At 38.4% G+C, this 16,557-nt stretch overlaps 1 protein-coding gene across 1 annotated transcript in view; it reads right to left on the bottom strand.

The window, feature by feature from the left end:
- fam172a (family with sequence similarity 172 member A) overlaps positions 1–16,557 on the bottom strand; it is a 202,268-nt gene that overhangs the window by 92,765 nt on the left and 92,946 nt on the right. Inside the window, exon 8 of the mRNA XM_038269803.1 lies at positions 2,037–2,156. Within this exon, the coding sequence (XP_038125731.1) occupies positions 2,037–2,156 (120 nt within the window). The remainder of the gene's footprint in view (positions 1–2,036; positions 2,157–16,557) is intronic.

The following is a 16,557-nucleotide window of genomic DNA, read 5'->3' as shown; positions in this document are numbered from 1 at the left end:
ATGAGGATGCTTTCAAATACAAAGAGTGTAAAATATCAGCAGAGCTAATGAAGTGCAGTACTTTGAAGTCATACTATTGAAAATCTTTATGAAAAAGCAAGAAGTTCCACATAGAAATGTCACAATTCAAAAGTATTTTTACAGTTTTGCACCCTCTCAAGAGGTAGAAGAAATGGACATTGTTGTGAGTATATATATCGCTGCAACATCCCTTTAAAATAACATATGCTACATTAGCATGCCCATAGTACATAGTTGAAAATAATGTTTCTTTTGTTACAGCATAAAAAAGGACAGCTAAAATGCTAGTTTAAGTCTTTACAGAAGCGACATCTGTTGTACACACAACATTTATAGAGTACAGTCATTTGCACTTGCAGACTACAACAATTATAGAGCGCAAGAGGAGAGTTTGAGGTTGTCTACTGTTGTACATTATAGTAGTGCAGTAATCTCCCACTATTACAGTTCAAAATTCTATGCAGTTAGTTTTCTATATTTATATTGTAAACCTTGCTTATTTTCTATATTCTTCTTGTTTATTTTATAAATAATACTTATTTTGATTCTACTTTTTAATTGAGCTTTCAGCATGGTAACCAATCTAGTTCCATCTCATGTTGTAACATCTGTAAATTGGCAATATAAACCTTAATAGTGGTTAATGTTAAATCTGTTGAAAAATTACTAATTTAGTGTATAGTTCGAGAAATAAAATCGAAGCGTAAACTATGAGAAACTCACTGAAGGTCCATTTCTGCTGGAAGGCAGGGTTATAAAGCTCAGAATGAAAAAACATGTCTTTCTTTTTCTTTGCAGAGTCCCCTGTGTACCATTAATTCTATCAAATCCACTTCCCTCCCACCAGCTTCTAAACTATCCACCGTCTGTCTGAAGGCAGAGAGATCTACAAGCGCTGCAACAGAGCAAGTGTAAAGTAGATTATCCTCATCCCGACATATCCAAAACCTCCATCTTCCTTGTGTTTCATCCTTTTCCTGATGTCCAAAGGAGATGCTTAGAAACTGAGGATAATGATGAATCAGGCCGAAAGTAGCAGCTGAGCTTGAGCTCATCTTATTTCACTGTTTATTAATGTCTATTTTTTTTTATTATTTACCGAGGCTCTGACATGTAAAAACATATTGTGCCTTTTGACATACAGATTTTCTAGAATTCAACAAAAAATAAAGAAACATATGAGTAAAAAAGGGAAAAGGATAAAACCGATGAGTGAACTTATCAGTTTTTTTGTTGGTGCCACAGTAGAACAACTAACGAGGTTTGTAGAAAAACAAAAAAGCAAAAAAAAAAAAAAGTTTAGTTGTCGAGAGGATGCTTGTAAGATAAAGTAAAAAAAGTACATCCAATTGCAGAAATAACAACTTGATATAACTAATATAACCAAGACCGTTGCTGCAGAAAGACGTAATCTAGTTTTCACTGGCTTTTAATCAAGTCTAAGCGGACATTTGGCAAAATTTTACTTTAAAATTGTAATTTATTTTAAAATGTATTTTAATATAAACATTTATCCTGATATATTTTATCTCCATTCAATTTCTCTTTTTGTAATGTGTTTATGTATTTTAGCCTTCAGTTTTTATCTTATGTTCCTTAACAACCCAGTTGTTTTAAATGCGCTTTATAAATAAACTTTAAGTTGAGTTCAGTAGTTAGAATGAGATGTCGTCATAAAATCACGCATTAACTCGACTTCCACTTTTACTGTCAAAATAGTTGACGGAAGAATTTTAATTTGTTAATTCCTTTATGTATACATGTTTGTCTTTTTTAATTAACATGTGCAGGATACATTTAGCTTTAAAGGTGAAAAGACAATCATTTACCAAGGTCTGTATTATAGAGTTTACACAGGGCTGTCTAGACTTTATTACAACAAAAGTAATATAATGTAATGTAAAGTTGCAGATCTGAATTCATTTTTGAAGATGAATCGTGAAAATGACATTCTGTGTGTCAATGCAGCGTTAATAGGAACTAGAGGGAGCAGGTGAAAAACTAACAACACTTACCAACTCGACAAAAGACAGACCTCCGTAGCTGTGGGCAATAATGAAGACATTCTTAGCAGCAGCACTGGACACAAAGTGGTCCCACACGTAGAGCACGTGTTCTTCGGATGAGGCATTTTCCTTTAAAAGAAAAAACAAAAAAAAAACAAACAAACCTCAAATGTCAGATCTACATCAAAGAGAGACACAAAAATACGTTTAAACTGACTCTACCAAAACCGCTGAAAAAAAATCAGTAGTTATTAAACTGTATTGACATTTGTATGCTAAAACATTGAGTCCTTAACCCTAAGCCCAACCAAATTGGAAAAAAAAAATAAAATAAAAGTGGTATTAGCCTTAGGTAACTTTAACAAAAGGCCACACTTCTGCAGATCAATAAGTCTTGCATTTTGCAAATGCCCTAGATGTAAAACTCAATAGTGAGGATGACATAACATTTAAATCTTAATTTGTAGCTCACTGCCGAATCAATGGTCTATCCAAACAGCAGTGAGGGCATAATAGAAAGACACTAAAAGAAGGTCAAAGGGAACAGAGCAACATTAGACAGGAAGTAAAACATGCATGCTTCTACCAGCGAGCCCACATCAATCTCATCTGTATGTATACAGTCACACAAACGTCCAAGTTCATGTAACTGGAAGACATGTTTAATTAACCTGAGATGTAAGTGCTTATCCGAGGCTGCAGTGAACAATAGTAAAAGTATGGGCCAGAAAAGGGCAACCGTTAATGAACTTGAGACATTGATTCTGGGCTTTGATTTCCTATCAAACTGTCTGGTTCACAATAGAAATCAACAACGCAAACCCACAAGAGGCTGCTCTCCACATGGAGCGTCGCTGACTGCAAACACCTGTATCTTCCAAAGCAACTCCACACCATGCCACAGAGAGGCTACCCCCCCTCCACCGCCCATACACACACAGACCCCACCGCACTGACAAGCACCCGCATTCCTACTAATTAGCATACCTATGCATGTAAAAAATATATCTGAAAATAAACAAACATACAGCCTATGGAGAATGGAGCCTCGTCTGTTAATTGAGTGTCAAACTGTTCAATGTGACTCAAAACAAATAATTAGCAATATAAGGTAAAGGACAAAGGATGTCTCTTCAGAGACTATCCTGTTAGCTTCCATGAATGTGATTGCATTTTAATAAGATAGTGCATTATAACAGAAAGATAATTACTTTAACTTTCACTTTCCAAAAGGTGGTAATTGAGGAGAAAGTGTAGAACACACACACAAAACCGTACAACACAATGTGGTTTAAACAGAAGTTTTAGAGGAAAGGAAGCCATCCTTTGAATAGATGAAGTGTTTTGTTTGCCTGCATCTGTACGTACAAGTCTGAGTAAGCTTGTTGCATTTGATGATGTGCTGATGTGTATTTTTTGGCTGTGGTGTTTGTCTAGAAGTAAATTAACCTGTCAGACTGTTTGTGTTTGCGCCATATTAGCATGTGGGGGTTGTAGTATCAGCGGCAACCTTAGTTCACAGAGCGTGATGCAAGAGTGGGCAACTTCGCGAAGTTCTGCCCTTCCGCCGTCGTAGCGGCGCGTTTGTTTTAGCACGCGCTTGTGTGCGGGTGTGTGTGTAAGGGTTTTGATTGTGTCCACAGTGGATGGCTGGAGCAGAGTTGTCTGTCTGAAAGGCTGTGACATCAAAGTGCTTTCAAGTCTCCCTCCTCTCCTTCACCTCGTCACCCTTCATCTATGAGGCTTATTTCATTAGTGCACCTCCCCATCCTTACTTTCTCCCTATCGTTTATACTCTTCGTTTTGCCATAGATACCACATGTTTTTAAACTCACCTCTTTGTCTTCCTCTGTCCTCATCTCTACTCAGCCTTTACAGGCGAGGCCTAAGATCTTTATGACAGCTTATAGCTCCTTTAGGAGTCAGTGTAAGCCACCTATACTTCACAAATACATTCAAAATAGCAGCTAATGACAAAATGCAGGCTAATGAGATTCATAGTATGGAATACAATTCTGGCTATTTCACAAAGGGCTCTGAGGTCTCAGGGAAAATCAGTAAAAAAGAAAACAAAAGCAAATATGGTTGAGAATAAGCTTAAAGTAGGCTTAGGTCATAATGAAATCCCAATCTTCATTTATTGGGAACTTCTGCCTTCTAAAAACAGATAGACGATGACTCAGCTCCGGACCTACCCAGACACAGCTGTTCTAAGCTTACAGTCTGAGTACAGAGAACATATATAGAGAAGCACCCAAGAGACCCTTACTGTCTCTGGAGTGAGGCTGTAGAGATTCATAGCTTTGGTGAGAGAATAAGTCGACAACGACAACCATGTGTTGTATGCTTCCCAGATCTGGCCCTCTTTAAATAGTGGCATAAAGAATCCGTACGACCCAGTTTAACATCAAACCAGCTTTGTGAACTGTTTGACTTCTGTCATCCACATATTTCAAGCAAGAAAACTTTTACTGTCAGAACAATGGGTATGCAATGGGCTCCCCAGTTTTACGCGTTGTGGCCGATATTTATTTGGAAGAAGTGAAGAGCAGAGAACTCTGCAACAGCCCAAACTGACTATTTTAGTTACACTCAGATCCAAATCAAATGGTTTAACAGGTTCACTAAACACATTAACTCAGTGAAAAGAAACATCAAGTTAACAAGAGGGAATGCTAAAAATAACATGTTTTTGATGGAAGTCCAGAAAAAAAACAGCTTTTCCAGAAAGGACTTTGCTGAGCACACCACGAACCATGGAGGTTTCAATACAGAGGTTTACCGCAAACCTACACACAGATTAAAGTCTGCATTTTAATTCACATCAGCCACTGGAAGATAAAATGCTGGTTATCAGGACTCTAAGTTCTGGGGTGGATCGGATTCTCCTCTGTTCCAGTGGAGAAACCTAAAAAAAATATATAAGCATATCAGGAAATAATTCAAAGCCCCCGGTTACTTAAACTTGGGACTTGTCTAGTAATACAACAAAGCTAGCAAGAAAAAAACATTAGGTCTAACACAGGACGAAGCAGACCAGATTTATTTATTTATTCATTTATTTTTTAAAATTTAGAGGGATTCACTGAAAACACTTAATATTAGTACAAAATGAACATCACTGTTGGACAAAAACTGCTTCATCCCAAAGAAAAAATACCTAAACCAAAGCTGAGAGGCACGTATAAGGTCTGGTGTGCTCAAGAGTCCTAAAACAGAGAAACCAAATAACATCTACATGAACAAATAGTACAGCACAGGGCAACATTCAGCAGTACACTTGCACCTCGAGAGTAAAGGACACACTTAATAATATTCAGGTCCTGGAGAGAGATGAAAGATAGTTTGAAAGAGGGGTAAAGGACGCCATCTTTGTCAAAAAATAAAAATCCAGTAACAATAAGAGGGTGTAGATTAAAGTTTTAGCTTCCAATGATATTGAACCCTGTCTTAAAACTTTACCCATAGAAATTACATAAGGAGTATCATGGTGATGCAGATAGCTGAAAACAAGTCTCACCTAATGGTAGTCTCTAATTGCCCAGGAGAAAGAGGCATGGGTCGTAGATTGGCATTAAACTTGGAGTGCACCAAGTATGGGCCTCCATGTGCTTAAAAACACATCTGTTATCAAACTAAGAGTGCTATAGTGAGAGCCAGCAGTAATGACAAATACTTTTGGATTTGTTCAAATACTCTGGATAGGTGTCCAAATATTTCCAGAAAGGTCTGGTTTTATTCAATTTGAACCTGTTTGTGATTGCCGTGACTCGGATGGCTGACAATCTGTACAAGCAAACCAAGAGGAACAATTAGTAGTTTGCCATGAGCTCTATAGAGGACAGATAACCACTCATATGAGATCAAACTGAAAGTTTTTGGCCAATGTGGAAATCCTCCAGACCACTGTAAAAAACAAATTATAAAAAAAAACAAAACCCAAAACACATTTTCATGAGAGAAAAAAAATTTGCTGCTGCGATTATCCCTCTGCACAAACCAAGAAAGTGATGAAAACTGATGAGGAAATGCTGGAGGTTAGCCAGCCGTGACACTGGGGTTCACAGCATGACAATGAGCCTAAACACATAGCTAGAACTACAATCAAACAGTTTTTAATTAAATTTAAAGCTACTGTTCACAGATGTTTCCCAACCAATATCGGTGATCTTGGTTTCTTTCGAAAGGTACAAATATTAGTGTAAAAAGACAATGCTGACAAATCTAAAGAAAAAGATTCACTCCTTTAAATGAAAGCGAGCAAGATATAATGGTAAATGGACTGAATATATACAGCTTTTTCCAATCATGCTGGCAACTCAAAGCACCCAATCAGCCACACTCACTAACCCATCATATACTGATTCACGGATTGGCAGAGAAACTTGGAGATATGTGCCTTTCCAAGGACCACGTTGACATGCAAGAGGGGATACAGCTACTAAGCCCACAACTTTCTAATAAAAAACACTCTTCCATATAAGCCACAGTCACCTACTACTATCCATTTAAAAGTTTTCTGATTTTCACTATGTTGTGCTACCAGATCCCAATGAAATCCATAGCATTTTGGTTCTGTAGAATTACAGAAAGGTAGAAAGGTTCAAGTACTTTGTAAGGTACTATAGGTAAAAAGTGATAATGATAAAAAAAAAAACCACATATCTATGTCATCAACTTGACAAAGGGAGCCATTGATGCCAACCTGACCCTTTTTCATTAAACTGAACAACAAAACCACCTTGACTGACTAGCAGGTTAATTTGCTAAAGTGGAGGATGCTGCCCTGCGAGACCAACTTCCTGTCATCAACTCTCACATAAGGTATCAGAGTTTTTGATGTTTTTTCCCAGAGTTTTGCCACACAGTCCATGCTGCTTTTGGGTCTGTTTTGCGCACCTGCCAGGCTGTCAGAGAAGCATCCAAAATGTGCACCTGTTGCCCCCTTTCTTAAAACCATGACTGTCAAGGGGCATTGAGGGGAGGATAATGTTTGTGCATGCTTAGAGTTGAGCAAAGAGAGCTGTAGTTTCCCCTAAAGGAATGCAAAGCAAAAGGAAAAAAAAACAAAAAAACAAATCCTGATGAAGCTGTCAAACATGCTGGAATAGGCCATAAATATAGAATACACCAATTAAGTTAATAATTTTTAAAAACTTCATATACGGTATTTCTCTAAAACCGTAGTTTTGGTTCTTTTTTCCAGTTTCATAGACACTCCCCTCTAAATTCTTTTAGCTAAGGGACACAAAAAAACTACAAACATATGGAAAATAAATTTATTACACATGCTCTTGTTTTCTGAAATTCTCCCTGGTTTAATTCCTGTCCTGTGTTTATTCACTATGATGAGAACCAGGGAGAACAGAGCGATGGAGATGGGTTGCGCAGCAGCCAGAATAATAGGACCAACGCCAACACAAATTCAAAGCCTGACCTATGCAGGAAACAATGAATCCAACAACATCAGCACACACTGACAAACAACCAGTTTAGAGCTCCCTGCTCCGCTTTCTGGCCCTCCTTCCACACCTAAACCACAGAAAACGATGGGGAAAATGAACTGGAAAACATCTTGAGACTAAGAGCCACTCTCTTCTTTTGAACTTCGTTAAAAACCTTTTAGGAAGCGCCAAAAGTGCCAGAACAGTGTCACGGGATACCTTAACAACTTTATTGGGTCTGGACTCTTTTGCTAGCGAAGGTCCAGTTCCAATCCCGGAAAAAAAGAATTCCCACTAATTATTTCAAGGTGCAGATCAGAGAAACATCTGATGTTGAGTTCAAAGGTATCCAAATATGACATAGCAATATTATTCCAGATGAATTAATCTCTTATGGAAGGAGGGAAATAAGAAGCTTTCAGACACTCTGCTTGTGACGGATTCTTCCTTCAAATAAACTCTTTGGCAAGGCACTATAAATCAAACTATGATTGCACTTTTTCAAGTTACAACCACAAACTTTAATGTTTTTTTTAAATCAGTAATTGGTGTGATGTATAGTCAGAACAAAGTGGATACAGATTAATTAAAAGAAAAATGAAAAAAATGTTGCTGGTAAGCCTTTGAGGTGTTTAAACTTTACAGCTGGATGGGGGTTTACGGGTTTAGCTGTGTTTCTCTCTTAAATGTAGAATATAAACTGAGGTTCTTTTGCAATTACTCTCCCAGTATGCCTATAGCAGTACTTTTGTGTTTTCTCTATGTATGCTCTCTTTTTAAACCCCCAGTCTCCAGCTGCAAATAGCTGCCAACACTGAGCAAGGTTTTGCTGGAGGATTCTCATTGATAAAAGGACATCTTCATTGCCGCTGCATGGATGCTCAGTAGGAGGGTTTGATATGTTTACGACTCCCCGTAATCGGCCGTCCGTTGTTGAGACATGTTCAAGAGAAGACATTTGTTGTAAGTATAATGGTAAAATAATCTAAACTAGACTGGACCTAAGGCAGACATTTGTAAAAATCTGTTTTCAATTCTGGCAATAGACTACTGAGTACATTTTGGTAATGGCCATTATTTGGCTATTCTGAAATATTCTCTGTTATAGACTAGTTACTCATATACTTTGGCTCATTTTGATAGAATAACTCATGTGGGTGCAGTTTAAATGCGTTTATTCCTGAGTTGGCTTCTTCCAACTTATATATTCCTTCCTTCCCTATATCTTGGTTGGCGTCTTAAGAATGATATATGTGTGTCTTTTTTAACCAAATTGTTTTAGTTTTGCCAAAAGTATACAGGTGCTGGTCATAAAATTAGAATATCATGAAAAAGTAGATTGATTTCAGTAATTCCATTTAAAAAGTGAAACTTGTATATTATATTCATACATTACATACAAACTCATATATTTCAGATGTTTATTTTGTTTAATTTTGATGATTACAAATGACAACAAATGAAAATCTCAAATTCATCATATCAGAAAATTAGAATATTACTGAAGACCAATAAAAACAAAGGATTTATAGAAATGTTGGCCAACTGAAAAGTATGAACATGAAAAGTATGAGCATGTACAGCACTCAGTATTTAGTTGGGCCTCCTTTGGCCTGTATTACTGCAGCAATGCGGCGTGGCATGGAGTCGATCAGTCTGTGGCACTGCTCAGGTGTTATGATAGCCCAGGTTGCTCTAATAGTGGCTTTTAGCTCTTCTGAATTGTTGGGTCTGGTGTATTGCATCTTCTTCTTCACAATACCCCATAGATTTTCTATGGGGTTAAGGTCAGGAGAGTTTGCTGGCCAATTAAGAACAGGGATACCATGGTCCTTCAACCAGGTACTGGTAGCTTTGGCACTGTGTGCAGGTGCCAAGTCCTGTTGGAAAATGAAATCTGCATCTCCAAAAAGTTGGTCAGCTGCAGGAAGCATGAAGTGCTCTAAAACTTCCTGGTATGTGGCTGCGTTGACCCTGGACCTCAGAAAACACAATGGACCAACACCAGCAGATGACATGGCACCCCAAACCATCACTGACTGTGGAAACTTTACACTGGACTTCAAGCAACGTGGATGAAGTGCCTCTCTTCTTTTCCTCCAGACTCTGGGACCTTGATTTCCAAAGGAAATGCAAAATTTACTTTCGTCAGAGAACATGACTTTGGACCACTCACCAGCAGTCCAGTCCTGTTTCTCTTTAGACGCTTCTGACGCTGTCTGTGGTTCAAGAGTGGCTTGACACAAGGAATGCGACAGCAGAAACCCATGTCTTTCATACGTCTGTGTGTGGTGGTTCTTGAAGCACTCACTCCAGCTGCAGTCCACTCTTTGTGAATCTCCCCCACATTTTTGAAGGGGTTTTGTTTCACAATCCTCTCCAGGGTGCGGTTATCTCTCTTGCTTGTACACTTTTTTCGACCACATCTTTTCCTTCCCTTCGCCTCTCTATTAATGTGCTTGGACACTGAGCTCTGTGAACAGCCAGCCTCTTTAGCGATGACCTTTTGTGTCTTGCCCTCCTTGTGCAAGGTGTCGATGGTCGTCTTTTGGACAACTGTCAAGTCAGCAGTCTTCCCCATGATTGTGTAGCCTATAGAACTAGACTGAAAGACCATTTAAAGGCTTTTGCAGGTGGTTTGAGTTAATTAGCTGATTAGAGTGTGGCACCAGGGGCCATCAATTTTGAACCTTTTCACAATATTCTAATTTTCTGATATGATGAATTTGAGATTTTCATTTGTTGTCATTTGTAATCATCAAAATTAAACAAAATAAACATCTGAAATATATGAGTTTGTATGTAATGTATGAATATAATATACAAGTTTCACTTTTTAAATGGAATTACTGAAATCAATCTACTTTTTCATGATATTCTAATTTTATGACCAGCACCTGTAGATGTTCTTATTGGAGCTGGTCGCAATCTTCTGCATGTTTGCCGTGTTCCTCACAGGCTTTGCTGCAAAAGGGACTTCTTATGGCATTCTTCTTGTTTCTGTTACAGAAAAGCCAAATTTGTGAATTGCATATTAAATAGTCGTCCAACAAAACAATTCTCTCACCTGAGGTTTAAATTTCTGCAGCTCATCTAAAGGTGCTGCAAACGATGTGTAATTTACCCAACCCGTCAGCTTAGGACAATCATCATGTCTTTATGAGTCTGCAGTTTAGTTATACTATATAGTTATACTCTATACTATTTTCAAAAAATATAATTAAACTGTTCTATTTGAGATTTTCAAATTAAGGAATATAGTACTATAATATAACTCTTTACATTTCTCCACAGTCCTATCTATGACTCCTCAGGTGTCATTGTCTTTATGTTTTTGATTGTTCACTTATGTTGTCTAACAAGCCTCTGAGGCATTCACAGGGCAGCAGAAAAAGCCTTTCAGATTTTCACTTCTTTAAAAAAAAATTCCAATGAAATAAAATGCTTTGGTCAAAAACTATTTCGCAACTTACTGAATCTGTCAATTTCTCATTCTCCTAATGTCTTTAGCCCACACCCTAACATCCCTAGCCATTACAACTTATGTCGAGCTCAGCACAGAACAAGATTGTTTTAATTTGGCCTAATGATTAGATATTAAATAAACTATGCAGCTAATTACATGTTTGGTTTTAGCTAATAGCTTATTAAGACAAGTTAGTTTCTGTTTGTTTGTGGACAATGGCATGCTTGTCTCTTTGTGTGCAATTAAAAAGTGGTCCTGTAGGACACCTGTTTACAATATCATTCCAATCAATGCCTGGGACATGTAGTGTTTTGCCATTCCTTTGCACTCTCTTTTTTTTCTCTCTTTTTTGTATTTGTTTCATTCTTTCCTCTCTTTATAAGCAGACAGACAGCTTAGATGAGCAAAAAGCTATCTGGAAGCTGATGGGTCCGCTTGAGCAGGGGGAAGGAAGGTATGGAGCAAATTAGCAGCAGAGATGGGAAAATAATGACTGTGGCATTGTGTGTAATTAGCAGGTATAGCACCTATGGAGGATTGGGAATATAATGATGTGAGAAAGAGACAGAGAAGAGGGAGAATTAGGTGAAAATGTGTGCAAGCCTAACTAGAAGTAGGAAAATAGGTGTGTGTGTGTGTGTCGTATGTTTGTGTGTGTGTGAGAGAGAGAGAGAGAGAGAGAGAGAGAGAGAGAGAGAGAGAGAGAGAGAGAGGAAGAAATGTATTACAGGGTGTGGTATTTGACTTTGCAATGATGGAATATACAGCGTGAGGAGGGTGAGTAAGTGCCATGGAGAAAAAAAGGATAGAGAGAGAGAAGAAAAACTATAGTGTGTATGCAATCCCACGTGCAGATAAGCGTGTGCAAACTGTATACAATAAAATAGCATGACCTTGGTAGGGTCACTCTGCTCTGACAATATTTGCCAGGGCATTGTTTCAAATCAATAACTCATTAACAAAGTACAAAGGAAGTTGCTGTGGGTTTGTGAGATTCTTTATTAGAAAAGAGTGTCTGCAGGCCAGCGAGGTCATCGCCGTGACATCTCAGCTAGCCTCTCGCTGCCGCCCCGATTGTCAGGTGAAATTACTGCGAGTCATTAATTGACATAAGGCAAAGGAGAGCGGGCAAGCAGACAAGGCTGTGTTTGTTCCAGGATGACCCCTCTGGCTGTGTGCATATGTGTGTACCTGTGTGAGTATGTCTGTATGTCTTCATTTGGACCAGCCTGTATTTACAGCTGGCTTGTGTGCAAAGAGATGGATAGAGAGGAGGAGAGAGTGGGAGAAAGAGAGGGCAGGGAACTTGGTGGGTGAGGAGGTGCGAGGGAGGGCAGGATGGAAGCGTTTGATGGTTGACCTAACTGGAAGATTGGGAGCAGGGATCTGAGACCGGCAATGCTGGTTCTGCCTTTGTCAAACACGCAGCTGCACACAAATGAGTGCATGAACAGATGTTCTGTGCTGCAGGAGACACATACTAACAAACAAGCCTAAAAACCTACTAAACCAATTTCTCCTTAAAACTTTCACAGGACTCCCCTTAACCTCTAAACTCTTTAGAAACTACAATTCGCAAAGATAAGTTATATATCTGAGGCAAAAATCATGTGTGAATGCAAATTATTGGATGGATGAGCTACAACACATGCTAATCTCTTGTATAAAGATATTTGGATATTCAGTAACAAGACTGGAAGAAAATGGCATATAGCCAAACAGTTCTATACAGAAAGCTTGTGAGCTGCCATCTAGTCCTGGTCACCGAACTTTGGCCAGATTCAAAGGTTAATCAAGTTTTTACCTGTCCTTGGAAATGCTGAACTAAACTACTTGGCAATGCTGTATGTCAAAGGTCAAATAAACTACCTGTGTAACTGCTTGTGGGCCACAGGTCTGCGACAATGGTTACAGCTGACGAAACGCAAAACTCCAATCTCAAACAGACACATGGTCATGCTGCATCATATGCAACCTTCAGTATGAGAGTCTGTGTACATGTTTCCTCATGTCAATGAGTGTGCTTTGCTGTGATTGTGTAGAAGAGCAAATATGATAGGAAAACAGAACAAAAATTGTACATGTTTAATGACTAGACTAGAAAAGGACCTCAATGGACCAACACTGATGGGATTAAAGGTAATGGATTAATAGGATAATGGAGACAGCTACCTTTAGGAAACCTAAAAGGTACCATCCAAAAATGACACATGCTGGTTAAGCTACAGTTGCAGTCCTTTAAAAGCAGCTAACAAAAATCGGATTCATTACCTGTATCTGACATAAAGACAAATGAATAAATAAGGAAAAGCTGCTAAGAACTTACTGAAGTACCAATAAAAAAGAAAAGTATGTGGTTCTTGAACATTTGAGAAAAATAAACATGAAAAACTACTTAAAAATATTACTGAACTATGAGACATTGAGATGTACCGGGAATGGTCTTGGCCTGTTGCTGCGCCACTAACAAACAACTGTGTTTATCTATTAAAGGAGCAAAACAAAATATCATTACTTAAGATAAAAAGAACTTTAAAAAATTGTTTTATTAAAAACTAAAGGTATCTTTTCAAATAAACTAAGGTAAGATGGCACAAACCACTGGTGTTGTTCTCCAGTCAATTGTTTACATAGTCAGGACGGCCACACAAGCATTAACATTAATGGTGTACACAGTCGACCATAATATCCACCTAAAGACAATCAAGACTCATTGCCACAAACAATAAACAATGGTCTTTAACAAAATTGTTTCAGATAAGGAACGGGACAAAATAAGGATTACCATTGGCCTTGTGTTTTCAAGTTTGAGAACAATTCAAGAGCAGGCACCTCTAGTTTGATTCAGTGCTAACTTATCTTCTCCTGGACTGGTGAGTAATACTATAAAGTCAGTTTATTTTTTATTTTTGGTGTAACAGTCCTGTTAGACTTTTGTTGCAATTGCTGATTTGATTAAATGTAATGCTACAAATGTGGCATGTGGGTAATTTTTTGACGTTGACGATGGACCAGCGATGCACCAGACGCTACTGTTAAGCGAGGCGATTCGTCCAGATAATACAGTTAGCTGTACTGTGTGTTGGTTACATTCTTTTAACCCCCTTTAGAAAAAAATTTCACTTTTTTAGAGTTTCTTTAGATTTCACCAAATCCAAGCAAAACAAAGATCAGTGTGCCTGATCTAATGTCCTTTAATTAAAGCTGTTTAGGCTTGCTAGTTCTACATTACAGAAAAATAAATGTCCTTTGACTACCACTCTATTTTAGGTTTTTCAATAGCCTGAATGCGGTAACGAGCTCCTCCAGACCAGAGGAATGCCCGTCACTTTTTGGACATTTAGGTAAAAAGTCAAATAGTAAACGAAAAAATTAAATTGTGCAAAACAATGAGAAGTATTAGCTAAATAATAAGTGGCGGTTAAAGCAAGGCAATGCTCTGTTTTTGTCCACTTTATGCCCATCTCCCCCACCCTCCTCCCCTCCTCCCTCTCCTTTCCAGGGCCTGCTGGCCTAATCCCAGCCAGCCAGCCTTGGGTGAACTCTTTGGAAGCTTCTTAAGCCCATGAATGTGCCTTTTGTTCCTGCCATTCCTCCGCTTGGCTGACAGAAAATAGCTAACTGGATTACTGCTAAAATTCAGAGTAAAGTGAACTCCCAAACTTCTGTATAGTTAAGTGCTAAGACAGTGCTCCCACTCTCGCCACCCCACCCTGTTCCTCCTCACTATCCTCATCAGCATCCCTTCGTATCAGACTTTCTATCCCTCCTAGCCTCCCTCTTTCTCCTCATCTGCTATTATCCCCCTAAACATGGGCCGGTGCAGTGGGGATCTGGTGAAGAAGAGAGGAGAGCGATTAGATGAGGTTGAGAGGTTGCACACTATGAACCCCAGGCTAAAAAGTAAGACTCCTAAAAGTGGTTAAGAGCTTATTAATGTGTGTAAGGAAGCGTATTAATCAACTCAACTCTATCAGTAGGCTGCTGTGTGTTTTTGTGTGCAAGTGCACCATTGTTCCTTAGTAGGAAGAATAAGAATTTGGAACCTAAGTTTTGGTGTAACTAAGCAAAAGAAAAGTTGAGGTATTTGGTCTTATTTGTTTATTTCTTTATATTTGGATGGCTGTAGATATATATATTTATATCAATTCCTTTTGTAGCCTTTTAACAGTGTGTGTTTTCACATATATGTGCTTATTTGGATGTGGCAGCTTCCTCAAGGGCACAGGCAGAAATAACAGTAAAACAAGGAAGATGGAGGCGTAGACAGAAAAGAGAAGGTCATACTAACAATTATCTTTCTCACTGTTGGGTCAAAGGTCAAAATTCAAGAGGCTAGAACAAAAAGGAAGCAAGCTCACTTGTGGTATTGTGCACAAGTCTTCTTCTGAACATCTGAACACAAGTATATTCTGGCAAATATATCCGTTTAAGCCTGATTGGTTGATATATAAAATTATTGTGTTTGTATTTAAAAGGGTTTGGTAAGTAGAGTATTGATAAGTATTTTTTAGATACAAAACAGGAAGGATATTGAAAACACTGGTTAGCAAAACCCCTAATCCTTTGACAAGCAAAGCTTAAAGGAATAGTACACCCAAAACATGATTAGCCTTCATTTTCTACTCACCCCCCATGCTAAACAACACTCTGGAGTACTTTTTTGATATCTCAAATGCATCTGAAGATCTGGGAGGCTTCTTGCTGTCTGCTGACATTCAAATAATGGAGGTCTATGGTGCCCGAGGCAAAAAGGTCCATAAAAGTCCACAAAAAACGTGTCAATATTCCTCCATACTGCTCGTCCAATGTATTCCAAGTGTCCTGAGTGGATAGTAGTGTATAGGATTTCCTAAAAGCGCATTCACGAGTCTACGGAAACCGCGGCAGACCAAACCAGATGAAAGTGCGCATTCAGCATCTGCTCTGCCGATAATGCAAGCGTAGAAGAAGAAATGAGCTGTTTACCTGTGCAAAGAAAGAAACAACGAAAGAAAAATGTCTGAGGACTTCAGTGTTGATGAAGAGCATGAGTTCTTTGCCGAGCTGGATGCGCACTTTCATCTGGTTTGGTCTGCCGCGGTTTCCGTAGACCCCCCAGATCTCCAGATGCATTTGAGATATCAAAAAAGTACTCCAGAATGTTGTTCAGCATGGGGGTGAGTAGAAAATGAGGGCTAATCATGTTTTGGGTGTACTATTCCTTTAAGCTTTGAAGGGAAAAGTTGGTTTTATCCTGGCCATCTTTGCAATAAAGGGTAAATATTGTAAATTGCGGCTTTTCATATTAGAGTGAGATGCAAAATCTATGTCTACATGCATAAAGCTACATTCAAAGGCAAAGAAAAGTGGCCAATAAATTTTGAAAATTATAATAATAAGTTATTTTAGGTAATGAAAGTAGAAAAAAGAAACCCAAAATGTTTTCTTGGGGTGACACAGCTCTTCTTGATAGCAGAAATTATACATATAAAATTAAAGGGCCCTTTACTTACTTCAAGTTTAGTTTCCCTCTAATGCATTTATTCTTTCTCTGGCTTAAACTCACTAATGCGAAGAAATATTCTCAACTTCATCACCTTCACAAATAAATATTCCCACCTTTTTTTTACTAAGGGCA

This window comes from Cyprinodon tularosa, unplaced genomic scaffold, assembly GCF_016077235.1.
Source record: "Cyprinodon tularosa strain WSP-4 unplaced genomic scaffold, ASM1607723v1 ctg74, whole genome shotgun sequence".
Taxonomy (NCBI): Eukaryota; Metazoa; Chordata; class Actinopteri; order Cyprinodontiformes; family Cyprinodontidae; genus Cyprinodon; species Cyprinodon tularosa.
The sequence above is the reverse complement of the archived record's forward strand: the minus strand, read 5'-3'. Positions and strand labels throughout refer to the sequence as shown.